The sequence below is a fragment of the Somniosus microcephalus genome, chromosome 22, assembly GCF_052327205.1.
Source record: "Somniosus microcephalus isolate GS21.2 chromosome 22, FLI_Smic_1.0, whole genome shotgun sequence".
NCBI classification, from domain to species: Eukaryota; Metazoa; Chordata; class Chondrichthyes; order Squaliformes; family Somniosidae; genus Somniosus; species Somniosus microcephalus.
In genome coordinates, this window is record NC_141008.1 from 50,013,938 (window position 1) to 50,034,769 (window position 20,832).

General features: G+C 44.8%; 1 protein-coding gene across 3 annotated transcripts in view; it reads left to right on the forward strand.

Moving 5' to 3' along the window:
- bcas3 (BCAS3 microtubule associated cell migration factor) overlaps positions 1–20,832 on the forward strand; it is a 1,023,442-nt gene that overhangs the window by 721,793 nt on the left and 280,817 nt on the right. Inside the window, exon 23 of one of the 3 annotated variants that reach the window (XM_085964691.1) lies at positions 7,911–8,006. The exons of the other annotated variants lie outside the window; for them this stretch is intronic. Coding sequence (XP_085820817.1) covers positions 7,911–8,006 — 96 coding nt within the window. The remainder of the gene's footprint in view (positions 1–7,910; positions 8,007–20,832) is intronic. 3 annotated transcript variants of the gene reach the window in all.

Sequence of the window (20,832 nt, forward strand, 5' to 3'; positions counted from 1 at the left end):
AAGTTGCCCCATGCTGTCGAAAACTGCAGCCCCTTGCCTGATTGGACACACTGTCGCTGATGTCAGTGCAGACTAGGCTCTTGCTGTAGTTGATTGGCATGATCTCCATTTCAATTGCTCCCCCTGCCAATCACTTTGCTGTTCACAGGAGGGGTTCAAACTGTTGCTACAAACGGGTCATCTCTGTACCTTGTGATATGGGTCAAATTACGTCAAATTGGAATAATTCTACCATGGGAGGGTTGGTAAGTCACTCATATACATTTTAATTTTTCTATGTATACTTTCATCAGATTCAAACAAAATTCTCATGGCTATATTATTTTACTCCATAAATTGAGAGAGTATGTTGCACAAAAATTACTCCTCCCCCCCCCCCCCGACTTATTTTCCCCTTCAGTCATGCTACCGTTCTTGAAGGAATATATCATGAATATTGTATTATTAGGTCAAAGCAGGGTGGCTTTGTTGTCAATCATTGACACAGAAGAAATAAAAGTCCAAGATTTAAGGAGCCGTTAAAACCTAGTTATATGTGCGCCTGCTGCCCAGGACCCAAAGTGGATTATACCAGAAGCAGAATTCATAATTCATCAGAGTTACACTAGACTTTTTTTTTAAATTACATTTTAGCTCACAGGCACAAGTTACCTAATAATGCATCATGCAGACAATTGTGTGATACACTGTAACCCACACAATCCAAAAACCAACCCTGCTTGTGGTTATACTGCATCTAGACCCATACCCCACCAGAACAAAGCCACTACTACTTCTTCTTCTTCTTCTGTGCTACATTCATCTGTCATGGTTCTATGTAGCTCTGAGGCACACCAAGATAATCATACGATGTTTTTTGTTACTGGTTTGCTGTCAAATTTAAGAGCTGTTCCAGAGCTATTAGGAGCTATCCCTCCCTAGCCTCGCCTCTTCCTACCTCTGTAACCTCCTCCAGCCCTACAACCCTCCGAGATCTCTGCGCTCATCCAATTCTGGCCTCTTGCGCATCTCCAATTTTAATCACTCCACCATTGGTGGCCGTGCCTTCAGCTGCCTGGGCCCTAAGCTCTGGAATTCCCTCCCTAAACCTCTCTGCCTCTCTCCTCTTTTGCGTCGCTCCTTAAAACCTACCTCCCTGTCCTAATATCTCTTTATGTGGCTCGGTGTCAAATGTCTGATTATGCTACTGTGAAGCGCCTTGGGACGTCTGTACTATATAGATGCAAGTTGTTGTTGCCAGAAGCATTGTGTATTCGGAGTATGAGAGCTCATTGGCATGGTGGGTTCGCAATTTGAACCATGTCATTAAGGGCAAGGTGCCAAGTGGAGGCCTGCCACATCTGCACAGGTAGCGAACCTTGTACTGGATGGTGCGATGGCTTTTGGAATGGTGTGTGAAGTTCAGTAGGATGTTAATGAAGAAAACCAATATGAAAGGCAACCACGTGCACATTTAGGGAATGGTAGCGCATTGGTAGATCAGCATGGTCCACCAAGCTGCTGAGACAGTTCAGATTCCACTCTAGCCCTGAAAACGAATATTAAAATTGATATGAAGTAATTGTTACCAATATTATTCAGCAGAAAGCATGGAGGTTTTTGAAAATTGCAAAGAGCATTCTGTACTCTGAACGTTACGAGGTTAGAGAACTTGCGACCATCCAGATTGGTCATTTGTGATGTATATGTAAGGTTGGCATGGTGATATGGTGCAATATCACCAGAGAGAGATGGGATCTGGGTTTGGAACCATGATTCCTGCCTACACAGTCAGTTCCCAATCCTGGGTGTGCTATCACAGGGACTCACTAAAGAGAGTCCAGGGGGAAGGATAGAATATCACAGAGAGGGTTACCCTGCTCTCAGGCACCTTGGATAGCAAGGGAAGATTGCTTCTGTGCACTGTATATAACAAAATCATAAAACCGTTTATAAAGATGTGTATAAGGAATGAGTTTCCATCTTCATTACAGATAGCACACCGAGGAAATGTTATGCCAGGAACACATTGACAGACTGTCAGTAGAATACAAATCTACTGAATTTGTACCGAGGCTGTACCGTGCACTGATGAGACGGCACTTGCACTGTGTACAGTTATGGACACCTTGCTACAAAAGGGGATATACAAGCACTAGAGAGGGTGTAGAGAAGAGTAAGCAGAATGATTCCAAGTGTAATGGGGATGAAGTATGAAGAAGCAATAAAAAAGCACAGTTTCCACAACCTAGAGAGAAGACAGTTAATGGGAGATGAAGTATGTCAATATTAAATAGCTTGGATAGGTTAAGTCCTGAATGTTACTTTAAAATAAGGCAGGATAATGGGGCCAGAGACAATAACTATAAGCCAGTGAAACTTAGGTCAAATACTGAACAAATTTCATTATGCAAAGGGATGATAAATGGCTGTTATAATCTACCAGGCAGGGTAGTGGGGACACAGTGAGAATTCGAATGCTAGAGGTAAGAGCTTCCGTGGGTCAAATAGCTTTTTCTCCTCAACTTTTCTGATGATCCAGTGGGAGCAGGAGGATGTCTCCAGGCTGGCCTCTTGGCTTTGGCAGAGAAAAGGAAGAGAAAGTAATCAGTACTTGTATCAGTTCTTTGCAAAATAAATACATATATATATATAAAATTATCTTTAGCAAATGGGGAAAGACAGCCTTCAAAGATTTTGAAATAAGAACTAACTAGGGGCGGCAGTGCATTTATTCCCCATGTTTGACTTGAATTTGCTGTCGTTCTCTTCTCCACTTCATCTCTGCCATATCATAATCTCTTGGATAATCTTTCTTGCTTGGATTACACTGCTGTTCCCTCTCCTTCTCTCTTTATTGCCCTGGTATTTTATCTCCCCTTTTTCTTTCCGATGGCAATTTTCTACAAATAAATCTTAGTTTGTGTGACACTGGGCAATTTGGCTGTTTCTTCATGTGAGTACTTCAGCATAAATGAAGGGAAGGCATTCATCAGTCTGGCAGCTAGACTGTTATTAGTCATTTTTTACACAACAAGACGAAAGATTTGCAAGATTAAATCCCTAACAAAATCGCAGGGCTGTAAGTTTTTTGTTCACATCGTGATGAAGCTGTTAATAGGATGTGGGAAGTGCTGTTTCTCTCTGTAAATGAGAGCAAATGTTTGTTTATTTATCTCCAGACTTTCCCTCCCCATTTTTCCTATTTGTATCAGTCGCCTGCACATATCATCTCTATGGGAACACTGTAAGGAAAGGCCCTCCAATGGTCTTAGTCTCAAGTACTTTCTGGTAAAATACACCAAGGTGCATTTATCTTACATGCTGGAAATCTGAAATAAAAACAGAAAATGCTGGAAACCCTCAGCAGAACGGTTTGATTAATTCTGATGAAAGGTCATCGACCTGAAACGCTAACTCTGTCTCTCTCTCCACAGATGCTGTATGACCTGCTGAGTGTTTTCCAGCATTTTCTGTATTTATATTACCTTCTCCACTCAAGTTTATGCAGGGTATGGGGTGGGGGCGGCGGGGTGGGGGGGGGTGGTGGCGCTGGGACGGTGAGGACAGGAAGCCACCCAGGAAAGTATTGGAATAGTCGAGTTTGGAGTTGACAAAAGCATGGATCAGGGTTTCAGCAGTGGATGGACTAAGGCAGGCGCAGAGAGGGGGGATGTTACAGAGGTGGACTCAGGCGGTCTTTGCAATGGAGAGAGTATGGTGAAAGAAGCTCAGCTTCGGTCAAATACAGGACGCCAAGGTTGTAAACAGTCTGGTTCAGCCTGAGACAGTGGCCTGGGAATGAGATGGGACCCGTGAAGAGGGAATGGAGTTGGTGGTGGGGGACAACTACAATGGCATCAATTTTTTCAATGAAGGAAATTGCAGCCCATCCAGGATTGAAAAAGAAAGAAAGACTTGCATTTTTATAGCGCCTTTCACAACCACCAGACGTCCCAAAGCGCTTTACAGCCAATGAGGTACTTTTTGAAGTGTAGTTGCTGTCGTAATGTAGGAAACACGGCAGCCAATTGGCGCACAGCAAGCTCCCACAAACAGCAACGTGATAATGACCAGATAACCTGTTTTAGTGATGTTGATTGAGGGATAAATATTGGCCAAGACACCGGGGAGAACTCCCCTGCCATGGGATCTTTTATGTCCACCTGAGAGGGCAGATGGAGCCTCGGTTTAATGTCTCCATTAAAGAAGACACCTCCAACAGTGCAGCACTCCCTCAGTACTGAACTGGAATGTCAGCCTAGAATTTTGGACCCGTAAATGTAACCCCTGGAGTGGGACTTGAACCCATAAACATCTGACTCAGAGGCGAGAGTGCTACTAACTGAGCCACAGCTGACACTGACATTGGATATCAGATGAGCAGGCTGATGACACAGAGGCAGTGGAGGGATCGAGAGTGGTGGTGGTGAGATAGAGCTAAGTGTTGTCAGCGTACATGTGCAACTTGATATCATGTCTTCGGATGGTGTTGCCGAGGGGCAGCATATAGATGAGGAATAGAAGGAGGTAAAAAATAGATTATTGGGGGTGTCCAGAGGTAACTGTTTAAGTACATATAAGGAACGCTTGCCTCTGAATTAGGAGGTCTTGGGTTCAAGTCCCATTCCTGGGCTTTTTTTAAAAACACATTGATATGTTAAGCCGAGGCCCTTTCCACCTGTTCAGATCCCATAGCACTATTTCAGGAAGAGAAGGAAATCCTTCCAGCGTCCTGTCCAATATCCATCCCTCAACCACTCCCACCAAAGCAGATTAATTGGTTGCTGTGTTTGCCTGTAAAATAACACTTGAAAAGTAATTACCTGGCTGTGAAGTGCTTTGGGAGGTTCCTGAGCACATGCAGGCCTTTTCCCTCTTGATCTGGGGAACAGACGCTTGGGTTATACAATGCAGTGCACATGTGTGTTTGTTTTCTCTGGCTGAGAAAGTGGGCAGGAAGGCCTTCTGCATCTCTGATGTCAGTGCTGCAGTGCACGTCAGTCTCTGACAAAATGTACATCCCTCACAGTTAGCACAAAATTCACCAAAAAAGGGTAGAAACTACACAGAGTGTCTGAGTCATAATCCTTCCATGAACTAGTGAGGATACGAGCCTCTCTGTTTGTAGGTTTATTTTCTCCTCAGCATGGTGCCCTGGACTACTCCAGGCCTCTGCTTATCACTCAGGATGTAAGAGAGAGAATGCGAGAAGTTATGGCTGAAGTATTGTAGATGAATCATGGTCTGGAACCTGTGGGCAGACAATCCATGGTGCCCTCTGTTGGTGCTCCAACACATTGGGATAGATTTCAACTTGCTCCCAAGGTAATTTGGTTGGGATCAGTAAGGCACAAATCTAATTGGTGATTTGGTTTGGATCAGTAAGGGTGAATGTGATTGATAATCTGATTCATATCAGTAGGATGTAGATTCAGATAACATGATGTTACTGTGGTTTGGGTTCAGGTTGGATCATTAGGAAGTAAATCTGTGAGTTGATCTAGGGGCACAGGAAGTGAACACGATGGCCAATTTAATTGGTATCAAAAAGAAGTGGGTATGATCAGCAATTTGAATCAGTAAACAATAAATAGAATTAATAATTTGATCTTGATCAATAAGTTTCATTCAGCTCAGTAGAAAATGAATGTGATTAGCAATTGGATCCTGGTGAACAAGAAGTGAATGTGGTTAGTGATAGCTGATCGGTTTGTATCAATAGGAAATGGGCATACTATTTGATTCACAACAGGAAGTGAATGTGACTGGTTGGAAAGAGCAGTAGATGAGCCCTGAGCTCGTGACACAGAGGGGCCTCTAGTGCTGGTTCTTGTTTTCCCTCACGCACCACAGCTTTGATGTCTGCTGGCAGCTGGTGCACATGCTCAGTCAGATGTACATTTGGCGGTGACTTAACAAGGACAGATTGAGAGGCTTTGACCCGCAAATGTAACCAAATGGCCATATTTCTTCATTTAACGTAATGAATTACCTTAGGATTTGCATAGGTTTGGGAAAAAAAGACCTTTGTCTGTAGACTACAATAATAATTACGGAGGGAATCTGCAGTTAAATCTTTTATAGAATGTAAAGAGAGACGGGTCTTGTTAAAAAAAAGTTAACATGAAAAGCTTTAATTAGCTCTCAGGGTTACTTGAGTAGTGCGCAAAATCACAGTGAGTTCAAAACTACATTCAAAAACAATTGGTGAGCTGCTCTCATTTTTAACGTACTATTTCTTAAGCTATCATTTGTGTTAGTGAATGCGAAGTGACTGTACAAAAGAGAACAGGAACATATCTGCAAGTGGTTTTATTTGTTTTCCATTTCCTAATTTTTCAGGATGAAGTAAATGTGTTCAGTGAAGAGCATTTTGCAGAGAATGGCCCAATTGCCCTGCTGTAGGATTATGAGATTTTTTTTAACCCGTTCAGGGGTCATTTTCAGCTATGCCAATGGCCAAGTAGGTAAATGCATTGATGGATCCAGTACTGAGCTGTGCAAACCAGGTGGGTCCCACAGTCCAGCCCATTCTGTGTGCGGTTAGTTGATCAGGGCTGGGATAGCAGTTGGAGCACTTCGAATACTCCTGGGCCCAGGAGAGGAAAGTCAGGTAGGGTGGTCACTCCTGTTTGCTGTTCATTGACCCCTGTTGGTGCGGACATTGGCGGAGGATTGGATTACGCTCAGTTGTGATGTATGCTATGGTAGAATAGTCTGCTGCCGCACACTGGCATGGCTGAATAGCCACTTGATGAGGTACTGGAGGGTAGCTGGCTCCCATGGAACAGTACTCCAGTAAGATTCAATGCCGTCAGGATAGGGAGAGAAAGTGTGTGTGTGGGGGGGGGGAAGGTTATTAACATCTCATTGGTGAGTGTTTTTAAAATGAAATAAGCATGTAGTAAAGCTGGTGTCAGAGACACAGTTACGCCATCACGTTACTGATGGGGATGCCAAGTTCCCATAAGCTAGGAGGAATCCATTGTAGCAAAAACTGAAAACGCAGGAAATACTCAGCAGGCCAGGCAGCATCTGTGGAGAGAGAAACAGAGTTAATGTTTCAGGTCAATGACCTTTCATCAGAACTGGAAGAAGTTAGAGACTTAACAGTTTATAGTTTAGTACAGACATCTAACAGCCAATTAAATACTTTTGAAGTGTAGTCACTGTTGTAAATACATAGAATATGCAGAACAAAAATAGGCTATTCGGCCCAACTAGTCTGTGCTGGTAATGTAGGAAAAGCAGCAACCAATTTGCGCACAGCAAGATCCCACAAACAGCAATGTGATAACGACCAGATAATCTGTTTCAGTGTTGATGGTTGAGGGATAAGTATTGGCCAGGACACTGGGGAAAACTCCCCTGTTTTTGAATAGTGCCATGGGATCCTTTACGTCCACCTGAGAGAGCAGACCGTACGTCTCATCCGAAAGACAGAGTCTCGTATCACAAAAAGGTTGCACAATCATTTCTAATTTTTTGGGGCATGTGGGGTAGCTGTTTTCAAGTAATGTTAAATTCAAACTGAATCAAGATAAAATATCCTGAGAGAGCACAGTTTTACAGTTGAACTCAAAGATCAAAAGGATAAGAACAGATAACAGCAGGTATGGGCCATGTCGCTCATCCTTCCATAGATACCAACAGTCCCCTGTCCCCTCCATCCAAACATCTAACTGGTTGGTGGGCAATTCTAAGATTTGCCTACCATGAGAAACATTCCAGCTATTAATCAGTCTTTGCATGAAGCACCGTCCTGTATTAAACCAACAACAAAAAAAGTAATGTATGGGAGGGGGAACCAAGAACTCTAGCATTGTACTAGCAATAAAGGGGCCATTGGGATGTGGAAGAAGTTTCAGTCCCATGAAACGCCATTGATCGAGTCCTGGCCAATTCTGAACTTTATATTTACGTTTCAGTGCCAGGGATAGTATGCAGTAGTGGGACAGCACAGCACAGCACAACGAACTGGCAACCCAGCAACGGCCAACCTATTGAGTATGACATCCGAGCAGGTATTTTTCTACATCATTGTAGTAATTCATTTGCTCATTAAGCCATTGCTGAACCGTTTTTGAAGTATTTTAATAGTGCATGTGGAGCGGTGTGCTTTTGTTCGAAAAAGCTTCTTTCGCCCCCTCTCCCGAATCCCCGATCCTGTCACTGAGAAAGTTTCTCTTTTTAAGTGTTGGCTCATATATAGTCTATTAGGGCAGGTAGTCACTGACTATAATCTACAATGTTCTCTATAGAAAAGGCAAAGGGCTTCTTCATAGAATCGTAGAATGACACAGCACACAAGCAGGCCATTCGGCCCATCGTGCCTGTGCCAGCTCTTTGAAAGAGCCATCCAATTAGTCCCACTCCCCTGCTCTTTCCTGATAGCCCAGCAATTTTTTTCCCTTCAAGTATTTATCCAATTCCCTTTTGAAAGTTACTACTGAATCTGCTTCCATCACCCTTTCAGGCAGTGCATTCCAGATCACAACAACGCGCTGTGTAAAAATAAGTGTTTCCTCATTCTTCCTACCAAAATGAATCACTTCACACTTCTCTGCATTAAATTTCATCTGCCATGTGTCTGCCCATTTCACCAGTCTGTCTGTGTCCTCCTGAAGCCGGTTACTATCCTCTTTACTGTTCACTACATTTCTGAGTTTCGTGTCATCTGCCAACTTTGAAATTCTGCCCTATAGTCAAGTTAATAAAATGCAATTTGCCTTTAACAAATCTGTGCTGTCTTTCATTTATTAACCCATATTTTTCCAAGTGCCAGTTAATTTTGTTCCAGCATATTGTCCCTGAAAGTTCCCCCATCATCAATGTCAGGCAGACTGGCCTGTAGTTGCCAGGTTTATCCCTCTCCCCTTTTTTGAACAGGGGTGTAATATTTGCAATCTTCCTGTCTTCTGGAACCACTCCCATACCTAAGGAGGATTGGAAGATTGTGGCCAGAGCCTCTGCAATTTCCAAGCTTACTTCCCTCAGCAACCTAGGATGCATCTCATCCAGACCAGGTGACTTTTCTACTTTGAGCGCCACCAACCTTTGAAGTGCCTCCTCTTTATCTATTTTTATCCTGTCCAATTTCTCTACTCCTTTACTGTGACATTGGCAGAATCTTCTTAGTGAAGACAGATTATTTCTAGGTTTGAATTGCACAGCCATGCAGAAAGGGCTTACAGTCCTTCTCAGGGTAATGATATACTGGAGCCCTTTTAAGATCATCACTGAGAGACCAGTAAATTGAAGAAGATGTGAGGGTATACATAGAATTGATGCTGCATGTGTCTAGTTACTACAAAGCCACAATCACAAAGTTAATGGAATACTGAATAATGTAATGAAAATAAAATAGAGTGCAAGCCAGGTTCGAACCGTACAGCCCTCTGGTCAGATTGCACCTGGAGTACCCCATTCAGTTTCAATTTCCAAGACACAAGGGTGACGTTGAAGCCCTGAAGCCCATGTAGAGAAGAGTCACAAGCAATATTCCCTCTAATTTTTTTTTGGCCCACGCAGCCCCGTTAACGGAATGCGTGGGCCATTCAAAATACTGCACACAAGCGGTTTTTCTATTTAAAAGCCGGCTCACTGGCTGTGCGGGACCTTCAGAGAACTGCGCGGGACCCTCAGAGAGCTGCGCGGGACCCTCAGAGAGCTGCGCAGCCGTGCAGCTTAAAGGGGACATAGGTCACATGGCTGATGCCTAGCTTCAGAGGACTAAGCTACGAGGAAAGACTGGAGAAACTTGTCATTATCACCTTAAAAGGGCAACTTAGAGGGGTTATCATACAAATATTTAAAGTAATAGGCAGAATAGACAAAGGTAAATGAAAACACTGTGACTGTAGCAAAAGAAGAACAGCAAATTTAGGACTGATATCAGGAAGTTCTTCACTTTGTTTGGGATTGGTCTAGAAAAAAGCTGGCAGATACGGTGGACTGAGTGACCTGCTGTGCTGTAAATGGTTCCAGGATATGGCGTGAGGACTGTCAGCCCTTTCTGCATGGATGAGTTTCAATGGGCTGACTGGTCTTCTTCATCCATATCTATCTTGTGATCTTGCTCTTTTAAATATGTCCCAGTTTATTATTTTGATGTAGTTTTACCACTTGTAACACTTCCTCTGTAGTCCATTTTTTTTCTTTCTGACCATAAAGTCATTCTTTTCCATTTTCAGCTGTTATTTTAATATTAATTCACTAATAAAAACCCTCATCATATTGTTTATAATAACTGAGAAATACCATAATTATCCTCAAAGGGTTAACCCTTGCTGGATGGTGTTCTACAATATGTGGGATGGTTGGGAGGTGCGCTTCAAGCCTAGAAACTGATTAGAAAACATATGTGTTGTGGTTGAGAGATCAAGGGGGGAAGTTGATGAATGTCATAGCAAAGGTTGGCAGCATGGGAGGGGAGTGCCCCGCATCCCAGTCTCTGACTCACTGATCAAGGTCGCTTTTAGTTCATTAACTTTCTGCTAAGCCTCACGCTCAGTGCAAGCTGAGTTCAATTTTCAGGCCTATCAGTGCAATCTGGTCGCATTCCCACACACTTTTATGGCTTTATTATCTTTGAACATTTCATGCGCAAATATTGTACCATTTAACCCTTTCACTGTTCCAGTGTGAGATGCTAGTGAAATGTCCAGTTTCTTGTTTGATGAACTACTATATGTATTCAGCCAGGCCCGTTACCGCCAATGCCAGTATATTGAAATACTTCCCCTTCCCCCTAAAGACCGGGAGAGCCGAGTTCAGGCTGCAGACTTGACTGATATTCATACTTCACATTGCACGCAGGGTGAGTTTTGCCAATCTCATCTGGGGAAGGAGTGAAATCTGCCCAGTCGGTGCCCCTGTCACTCAGATCAAGTCCCTCTCCTTGTAAAGTGTCAGCTGTGGCTCAGTTGGTAGCACACTCGCCTCTGAGTCAGAAGGTTGTGGGTTCAAGTCCCATTTGAGCACATAAAGCTAGGCTGACACACCAGTGCAGTGCTGAGGGAGTGCTGCACTGTCGAAGGTGCCGCCTTTCGGATGAGACGTTAAACTGAGGCCCTGTCTGCTCTCTCGTGGACGTAAAAGATCCCATTGCACTATTTTGAAGAGGAGCAAGGGAGTTCTCCCCGGTGTCCTGGCCAATATTTATCTCTCAGCCAACATAACAAAAACAGATTATCTGGTCATTATCACATTGCTGTTTCTGGGAGCTTGCTGTGCACAAATTGGCTGCCGCGTTTCCCACATTACAACAGTGACTACACTTCAAAAGTACTTCAGTGGCTGTAAAGCGCTTTGAGACGTCCGGTGGTCGTGAAAGGCGCTATCGAAATGCAAGTCTTTTTTAGCTGACCAAGAGAGGCAAAGGCTGACTCTGTGTAGGATTGCCACTGTCCAGTTTTGAACCAAGCATTCTGGTTTTTTAGTGGGTATCTGAGAATTTGTAAAGTAAAACCAACCCCAAAGTCTATTCTTTTAAAAATAGAATTACATAGAATTTACAGCACAGAAACAGGGGGTTTTATGCTCCACACGAGAGCCTCCTCCCACCCTACTTCATCCCACCCTATCAGCATATCCTTCTATTCCTTTCTCCCTTATGTACTCATTGAGCTTCCCCTTAAATGCATCTACATATACTATTCGCCTCAACCACTCCCTGTGGTAGCGAGTTCCACATTCTCACCACTCTCTGGGTAAAACAGTTTCTCCTGAATTCCCGATTGGATTTATTAGTGACTATCTTATATTTATGGCCTCTAGTTTTGGCCTCCCCCACAAGTGGAAACATCTTCTCCAGTTATTTTTGTTCCACTTGTTTCCATATCTTATGATGTAATGATTAAGGTTTTCCAAGTATTTTCATCAACAGTAAAGCAAATAATAGAACTCGGACCTTGATCCTACTCCCCCCCACCCCCATTCTAACCCTGGACTTGGGAATAGGCGCTAACTCTTGCTTCATAGGAGGAGGCCAAGGATAGATCCTTGGGGGACACCAGAGGTAACGATGCGGGAGCGGGAAGAGAAGCCATTGCAGGTGATTCCCTGGCTACGATTAGATAGATGAGAATGGAACCAGGCGAGTGCAGTCCCACCCAGCTGGACGACGGTGGAGAGGCTTTGGAGAAGGATGGAGTGGTCAACCGTGTCAAAGGCTGCAAACAAGTTGAGAAGAACGAGGAGGGATAGTTTACCTTTGTCACAGTCACAAAAGATGTCATTTGTGACTTTGATGAGAGCCGTTTCTGTACTGTGGCAAGGGCGGAAACCTGATTGAAGGGATTCAAACATGGAATTACTGGGAAAGATGGGCACGGATTTGGGAGGTGACAACACGTTCAAGAACTTTGGAGAGGAAAGGGAGGTTGGAGATGGGGTGGTAGTTTGCAAGGATGGAGGGGTCAAGGGTTGATTTGAGGGAGAGGGGGGGACAGTACCTGAGGAGAGAGAACTGTTAACAATGTCAGCTAACATGGGAGCCAGAAAAGGAAGTTGGGTGGTCAGCAGTTTGATGGGAATAGGGTCGAGGGAGCAGGAAGTGGGTCTCGTGGACAAAATGAGCACGGAGAGGTCATGAGGAGAGACCGGAGAGAAACTGGAGAAAGATGTGTGTTCAGAACTAGGCCTTGGAATGTGTTTTATGTTAAAGGTTCTATATAAATGTAGTATGTTGTTGTAGTGTCAGTATTGTAAATGCTTTTGTGAAGATTTCCCCTGCTCATTATTTCTAATACTTTTAGCTAGTTCTAAAAGAATGTGTTTACAATTTCACCTGAAATACCCAATAGAGGAGCACATTTAGATGTTGCTACCCAAAGCAACTGGAAAGATTCTTATCACAGGACAGCATTCGCTGAAAGTAGGATGGACACTGAAAATAGGAGAAATATTGAAGATTTTTTTTTTAAAGCCCCTCTTCCCTCTCTCCAAAGGCAAACCAAAGCAAAATGTGAATAATCCTACACATTATAGAAAAATGATCTGTAGCTTAAGTCTATTCAACTAAACTTTAAAAATAATCTCCATAGTGCCATTAAATTGGCCATTCTGTTAAGCTTGCACATTCTTTACAGTACAAAAATACGATAAAAAGGATTTGACTATGGGGAGAGAAAAAGAGCTGAAATGGCCCTCAACCCAACCCCAGGGCAGTCAGGAGGATGTCTGCAGCATCTCATCCTGCACTCACTACACAGATTTCTGACATCATCTGTTGCAATTGAAAATATGCAAATATTGTAATCTTACTCCTCCCTTTTTCTTCCCTTTTCTTGCTTCTCTTTCTTCTTTCCAATTCATCAAGACTGGAGATCAAACCTGGTGCAGGCTTTAGCAAAGATCAGGCACAGATGCAATGAAAGAAAGAACTTGGATTTATATAATGCCTTTCACACCTCAGGACGTTCCAACGCGCTTCAAAGCCAATGAAGTACTTTTGAACTGCAGTCACTGCAGTTGTAATGTAGGGAATGTGGCAACAAAATTTGCACACAGCAAGGTCCCACAAAGAGCAATGAGATAAATGACCAGATGATCCATTTTAAGTGATGTTGGTTGAGGGATAAATGTTGACCAGTGCACTGGGGAGAACTCCCCTGCACTTCCTTCAAATAGTGCCACTGGACCTGTTATGTCCACCTGAGAGGGCAGTCGAGGCCTTGGGTTAACGTCTCATCCAAAAGACGGCACCTTCGACAGTGCAGCGCTCCCTCAGCACTGTACTGGCATGTTAGCCTAGAATTTATGTGCTCAAGTCTCTGGAGTGGAACTTGAACCCTCAACCTTCCCTCTCAAATGAGAGTGCTACCACCGAACTGGGATGGGTTGCATGGGCTCTTTCTTTGCCCTAAATTTCTACGGCTCTTCAGTGGAACCTCCTGGTCTCTGTGATTCAGCTGCTCACTGTCTCAACCAGATGAACCACACATAGCAACCAGAAGAAGTCTTACCGCAGGACATTTGTCACTGTAAAAGAGAGATGGAAATGTAAAACAGGAGAAAGTGGATTAAATATTCTTTCTCAAATGAAAACTGGAGCATAGTGCAAATAATTCTACATGTTACAAAGACGAGGCGTTTGTATTATTTTCTCACATCTCTCAGCACAGCCCTCTGCTTTAGATTGGAGGCAATGGGCTGGATTTTCATTCAGAAGTCGGGAAGGAGGCGGGACTACAACTTTCGGGTTTTAGTCCCGCCTCCATCAAGATGCGGCCAATCCACGCGATTTTCCCTTGATTGACCTTGTTGAGCCCGCCCAGCGGGCTCAGCAGGCCAATTAAGGGTCACCCGGCAACAGGTGACGTCACAGACTGAAATTTCATCTGTCAAGACATGTTGACAGATGAAATATCAGTGTTTCACAGCTGTTTGAAGCTGTCAAACACTGACAGTCTTACTTCTAACCTGAGTCCTTCTACGCAGACTCAGTTAGAAATCTCGCCGGCACTGAAAGCTGAAGGCTGTCACTTTTGACAGCTCGCGGCCATTCTGCTTTCTGTGCCGGCTGAATGATGGACTCCCGAAGCCTAGAGGAAGGAAGGCTGTAAAGGTAAGTACAGGTAATTTAAACTTCTTTACACACTTTAGACGCACCAAACACACTTACCTTTGCACTCATGCACCCATCACTCACCTGAACACCGACATCTCGACCCCTCCAAGTCCTTCAACCCGACGGCCCGCCTGCTCTAACCTGGCGTGGTTTGGAGCCGTCGGGAATCCCACACGACACCCTTCAAAATAGGGATTAGGCTAAAAACTGCTTGTTAACTACCTGTTAACAGGCAGTTAATTGGCACTAATCCCTTCCCGCCTCAGGTTGGCGGGTCCCAGTGCGGGGTGGGTACCCACCTCCTTTGAAACTTACGCGGAGGCGGGTTTTGGGCGGGATGGTGTCGGGACCCCCGAATTCGGGATTTTTGCCCCCCGCACGCCTAAAAGCCCGCCTCACGGCACACTGAAAATCGACCCCAATGTGTCAACAGCCCAAACACTGGTTTGCCTGGGTAGCTCTGCTTTGGTTTTTTGGATTTTAAATTACAACATTTCAGAAACCGTGTGGTATTTGGTGAATTAAATGGATCTGATTCAATTAGAATTTTAACAAAGTGAATAAATAGATCTCTGTAATTAGCAAACAAAAGCAACATTCAGAGATAACTTCACAGAGGTTTAGCACCAATCTGCGAGCATCTGTTCCAGTCCTGGCTGGAAAGACGGTTAACGATGTGTGGCTTTGGAAAATTGTGTATAATTATACGTCTGTGACCCAAGCCTTACTGAGGCAGATTGACAAGCTGTGAGCCTGATATCCCCAGCAGCGTTTCCCAAACACTCTCTGTGTTTCTATTTTTAATTATTTTATTGTGATAGAGATATGAGATGTTCATTCTGGGGAATGGAACATTTTCCACGTAAGCATCAGGCACTCCAGGTCAGGTGTGACGCAGGAAGCTTTCTCCACTCTGCCCAGCAATGTTTCTCAGTTCCAGCCTCAAAAAAGCGTCCCTGACTGCACCAATGTAACAGTTTTCTGTTTTCCACACCAGCCAACTTGTGGTCTCTAAATGAGATTATCAGTTAGTGCCAAATTTGGGGCAATTTTGTGCTGTGGACGATGTCCACTGGGAGCTGACAGAGACTGGCCCAGCTCTGTTACACAAGAACATAAGAAATAGGAGCAGGAGTAGGCCATACGGCCCCTGGAGCATTGTCCACTCTGTTACCCTGGCCCACTCTATTACCAGCACATCATTTCTGTACCGCTACAATACGCTTTTTCCCAACACCAGTCTTACAGGGTGAACAGAAATTGTTTGGCTTCTACCGAGTCTTGGCTGTAGCCTGTAACCAGATCTCTGTGCCCACCCTGTGTCCTGGGTGTGGTAGAGAGAAGTAAAGGGCAGCAGTGCACAGCCTCTGCTTCGTGACCTCAGGATAAACCAACTTTGTTTGCCTAATTTTGAGGCGAAAATGTTGTCACATCCCTTAGTTACAGGACACTCAGCTCTCGCTAAGTATAGCGCAGAAATGTATAAAGAATTCTTTTATTTATACCTCTGTGGATTAACTGGATTATTTTAAAGGCATGGAAGGGAGACTGTTGGCCGAGAGCATCAACTTTCTCCATCTAGGAACGGTAAGATGGCACCTTAGTCCCTCGTGACAGATCCATGGGCTGGATTTTACCAGCCTCGGTGGGTCCGGGGTGGGTGATGTCCTTGGCATGTCCCGACCCCACAGCTGTGTCGATCTGGGCCTCCGACATGATTTTACGTTGATTGGGCTTGTTAAGCCCGCCCTGCAAGGTTCCCGGCCAATTAAAAAGGTCTGACGATGTCATCTGTTGACACGTCATCAGCCAGTTTCCTTAAAGGGACCATGCCCACATTCATTTTGACAGTTGTGCTGTCAGTGTTCTGCAGCATTGAGGTGCTGCAAACACTGTCAAGCACTGCACAAAGGTGCACGGCTGCACCCAGGCTCTCCAATGACTCCCTCCATAAGCTTGTGGATGGAGTCACAGCACGCAGGGAGGTCCTCCTGCCTTCCCATGGGTGGAAGAGACCTCCCCAGGAGACCAGCGCAGCCTGGTTGCACATTGCACAGGAGGGCACAAGCAGGGATGTTGTCAGGAGGACCTGGCTGCAGTGGCGCAGACCTTTCAATGATCTCAGTAGATCAGGAAACGTTATTGCAAAGCCACACTCTACCTCATCCTGCTATGCCACTCATCACATCCCCATCACTCTGCCTTCCCCACCCTACTCCTGCACATCCTAACTCACACCAACTTACCTTGCACCTCCACCCATCCCTCTCTATCTACAATATCACTTCCCCATCTCACTAGCCACCCCTCACACTCACCCTCATCCTTGTCCAATCATACCAACTAACAACACACAAGGATAGGCAGTTGGGTGTTATCGCCGATGTTCATGTAAAGTTTCTGTTAATGTGTTGTCAAACATTGAAATTTTTATTTTCAACACTTTGCCTTCTTGGACAGATCTGTGTGCACCTTTGGAAGTGGCATTTTGAGTTGCAGTGAATGGTGAGACATAACGGTAACCCCCCAATGGTGATGAGTGTGAAAGGAATGGCTTGGGCATTGTAGAGATGCTTTATTGTGCTGGTGTAGGGTGGTGCCAACCTGGTGCATCATGTGGCAGCCAGGGTGTACAGCATCAAGTGAAGTGAATCTGGCCATGGTGAGGCCATCCCTGGCCTCCCAGGCAACAATGTGGTTGGGTGCTGATGCCCTATGTCCTGTACAGCATCAGGTGATTGTGGAGAAGGTTGGTGCGGCTGGTGTGCCTGGTGATGTTGGATCTGATTGTGGTGGGATTCTGAGGACCAAGGTAAGATTTTTTCAAGGGCACTGAAGCTGATGGAATAGATGGTAGCTGAAGTTGAGATGACAGAAGCGATCTGTCAGTGGTGAGAGAAGTTGCTCCAAGGAGGTGACACTGGATAGAGAGTTTGCTCCAAACACTTCAAACCTCCATAAAGCTGAAAAATGTATTCCAAATCCTGAAGGCTCCAGCTTTTAAGATTGGAAATTGAACAGCTGTGAAATGGTAGCTTTTATACCACTTTTGCAGCTGTCAACTACTCACAGTAATGGAGAGTCATCGAGAACCCAACACACTTACCTGATGTGATCCCCAAGCACTGGGAACCTCGTAAAAAACATGGAAAAATCGTGAGGACCTGATAAAATGCTGCTTAAATACCTTTAAGCAGCTACTTAAGTATCTCAATTGCCTGACCCGCTATTTAGTGCCGGGTCTGCAAACCGCAGGCAGAGCCGGCACTTGGGAAATTAACAAGGAGGCAGGTTCAGAGTGGACTTTTGCCTCGCTGTCAATCACTGCCATTTTGACAGCAGACCCACCTCCAAACTTGCACTCGCAGCACCAGTAGGATTCCAGCCGTGTGTCTGAAATCCACAGCAGAGCTCTAGTAATGCTCTCAGCATTGAATACAATAGCTCAAATAACCTTTGATTAGCCTTTAGTGTCAGCTGTGGCTCAGTGTGTAACACACTTGCCTCTCAGTCAGAAGGTTGTGGGTTCAAGTCCCACTCCAGAGACTTGAGCACATAAAGCTAGGCTGACACTCCAGTGCAGTGCTGAGGGAGTGCTGCACTGTCGGAGGTACTGTCTTTCAGATGAGATGCTAAACCGAGGCCCCGTCTGCTCTCTCAGGTGGATGTAAAAGATCCCACGGCCACTATTTTGAATAAGAGCAGGGGAGTTATCCCTGGTGTTCTGGCCAATATATATCCCTCAATCAACATCACTAAAACAGATTATCTGGTCATTATCACATTGCTGTTTGTTGGAGCTTGCTGTGCGCAAATTGGCTGCCACGTTTCCCACATTGCAACAGTGACTACACTCCAAAAGTACTTCATTGGCTGTAAAGCGCTTTGAGACGGCCGCTGGTCGTGAAAGGCGCTATATAAATGTAAGTCTTTCTTTCTGATGCCAAATATTCTAAAATTAGATTGGAAAGGGGTTCCCTTCATGGTCTAGTGGGCAGAGGTACTGTCCAGTGTAGCACTGAAGCCACACAAACAAAAAGCCCAGGTCAGTCCCCAGTCTATGCTCGGTTAGCTGATTTCGACCAGCACAGCAGTTAAGGTGTTGCAATTGGTCTCGACACCAATGGGCTAGGAAGGGGAGAAATCAGATAGGGTTTCTGCCACTCATCACTACCCAGTGGCTCCTGTAAGGGTGTGGGCATCACGATCGGTCGTGGGTGTGATGCCTTTCTTGCAGGATAGCCTACCAACACTCAGCATCTCAGCGCACACTTGAAGAATGGGCAATTAAGTGAGGTACCAAAGCATGGCTGGTAAACAATCCACAGCATGAGTCAACACGTCACAGATTGGGGTGGTGGGGGTTCGGATTGGAGAAATATAGTATTGTGGGAACAGGGAGAAACTTCAATGTTGGGTAACAGGTTTTAGCATGCTTTTTCCTAAGCCATGAGTGCCTCGTTCTGTCCATTCCAAGATGGAGAAGCATTGAGTTAAAGCTGGCAGTTCCCTGCAGGGAAGAAGAGTAAAACACCCAAACTGCTCACACAGTTCCTGTTCTCTGCTTATGGAGCAGTTCTGACAGAGGCTCGTGAGCTACCCTCCTCCTTGGCTGTGGAGTGATGTGTGTGAAAAAAATTCCTGAAAGGGAGAAAGAAAAATAAACGAAAAGCAGGAAATAGAAAAACTCTTCATCAGATAGGCCCTAGAGTGTCAGCTGCGGCTCAGTGGGAAGCATTCTCGCCTCTGAGTCAGATGGTTGTGGGTTCAAGCCCCGCCCCAGAGACTTGAGCACAGAAATCCAGGCGGACACTCCCAGTGCACTGCTGAGGGAGCGCTGCACTGTTGGAGGTGCCGACTTTCGGATGAGTCGTTAAACCAAGGCCTTGACTGCCCTCTCAGGTGGACGTAAAAGATTCCGTGGCCACTATTTTGAAGAAGAGCAGGGGGAGCTCTCCCCAGAGTCCTGGGGCAATATTTGTCCCTCGATCAACATCACTAAAGAAACCCAGATTATCAGGTCATTATCGCATTGCTGTTTGTGGGACCTTGCTGTGCACAAATTGGCTGCTACGTTTCCTACATTACAACAGTGACTACACTTCAAAAGTACTTCTTTGGCTGTAAAGTGCTTTGGGATGTTGTGATGTTGTGAAAGGCACTATATAAATGCAAGTCTTTCTTTTAAATAAAGAAGCTATTTTTGTTCTCTTCTGTCCAAAATACCCATGTTACTGTCTCCTCATTACAGTATCTCGCTGTTTCTTGAGTGGCTCCGATGTTCTGGCCTAAACCTCCTTTCCTGCTAACTCAGCTTGGTTGACACTAGTCTCCCAATTAACTGGCTAGGCCTTTCTCTCAGTAGGCCATCCGAACTGACCCTGAACTTAGATTTTTCTCTCCATTTTGTTACTTCTGACCACAGGAAGTTGGTAAACCATCTCGCCAACTTCTTCCCAATTCAGTGATTCACCAGTTGTCCTGTCAGAAAACTGTCTATCTCTCTCTTTTTAACCAGAGTGGATTCTTGCTAGACACCCATGCTGGGTTCAGATGACTAACAATAATAGATGCAGATGTTTGTCGGAAGCCTGAGGCAAGATGATGAATTGTCCCTGGTTGTTGTGTAAATACATCTTTACTACCTGGTTCATTAACATATAACTCCTCTATGTCTCACCGGCCGCCGCACATGGCTGTAAGGAAATTTGTAAACCTATATGAACCCACTTTAATTTAAAACACACATCTTCAATGTAACTCGTTTCCAAATCCTTTCTGTGGAAAACTGGTCAAAAACCCTGGAGCATGACAGTGAGGCAGTGAGAATTGCTTAGGTCCATTGAGATTCGTGCTTGGATCAGGTAGGTATTTATCTGGAGCATATTAACTCATGGGGAGATTTAATAGAGTTCAAAATCATGAACAGTTTTGATAAAAGTAAATAAGGAGAAACTGTTTTCACTGGTTGGTAACCAGAGGACACAGATTTGAGGTAAGTGGCAAAAGAACCAGAGGCACGATGGGGAGAAATAGTTTTACGCAGCGAGTTGTTGTGATCTGGAATGCGCTGCTTGAAAGGGTGGAGGAAGCAGATTCAATAGGAACTTTCAAAAGGGAATTGGATAAATTCTTGAAGGGGAACAATTTGCAGGATTATGGGGAAAGAGCACGGAGTGGGACTAATGGGATAGCTCTTTCAAAGGGCCGGCACAGGCACGATGGACCGAATGGCTTCCTTCTGTACCGTATCATTCCATGATTCTATGTCCGGCTGT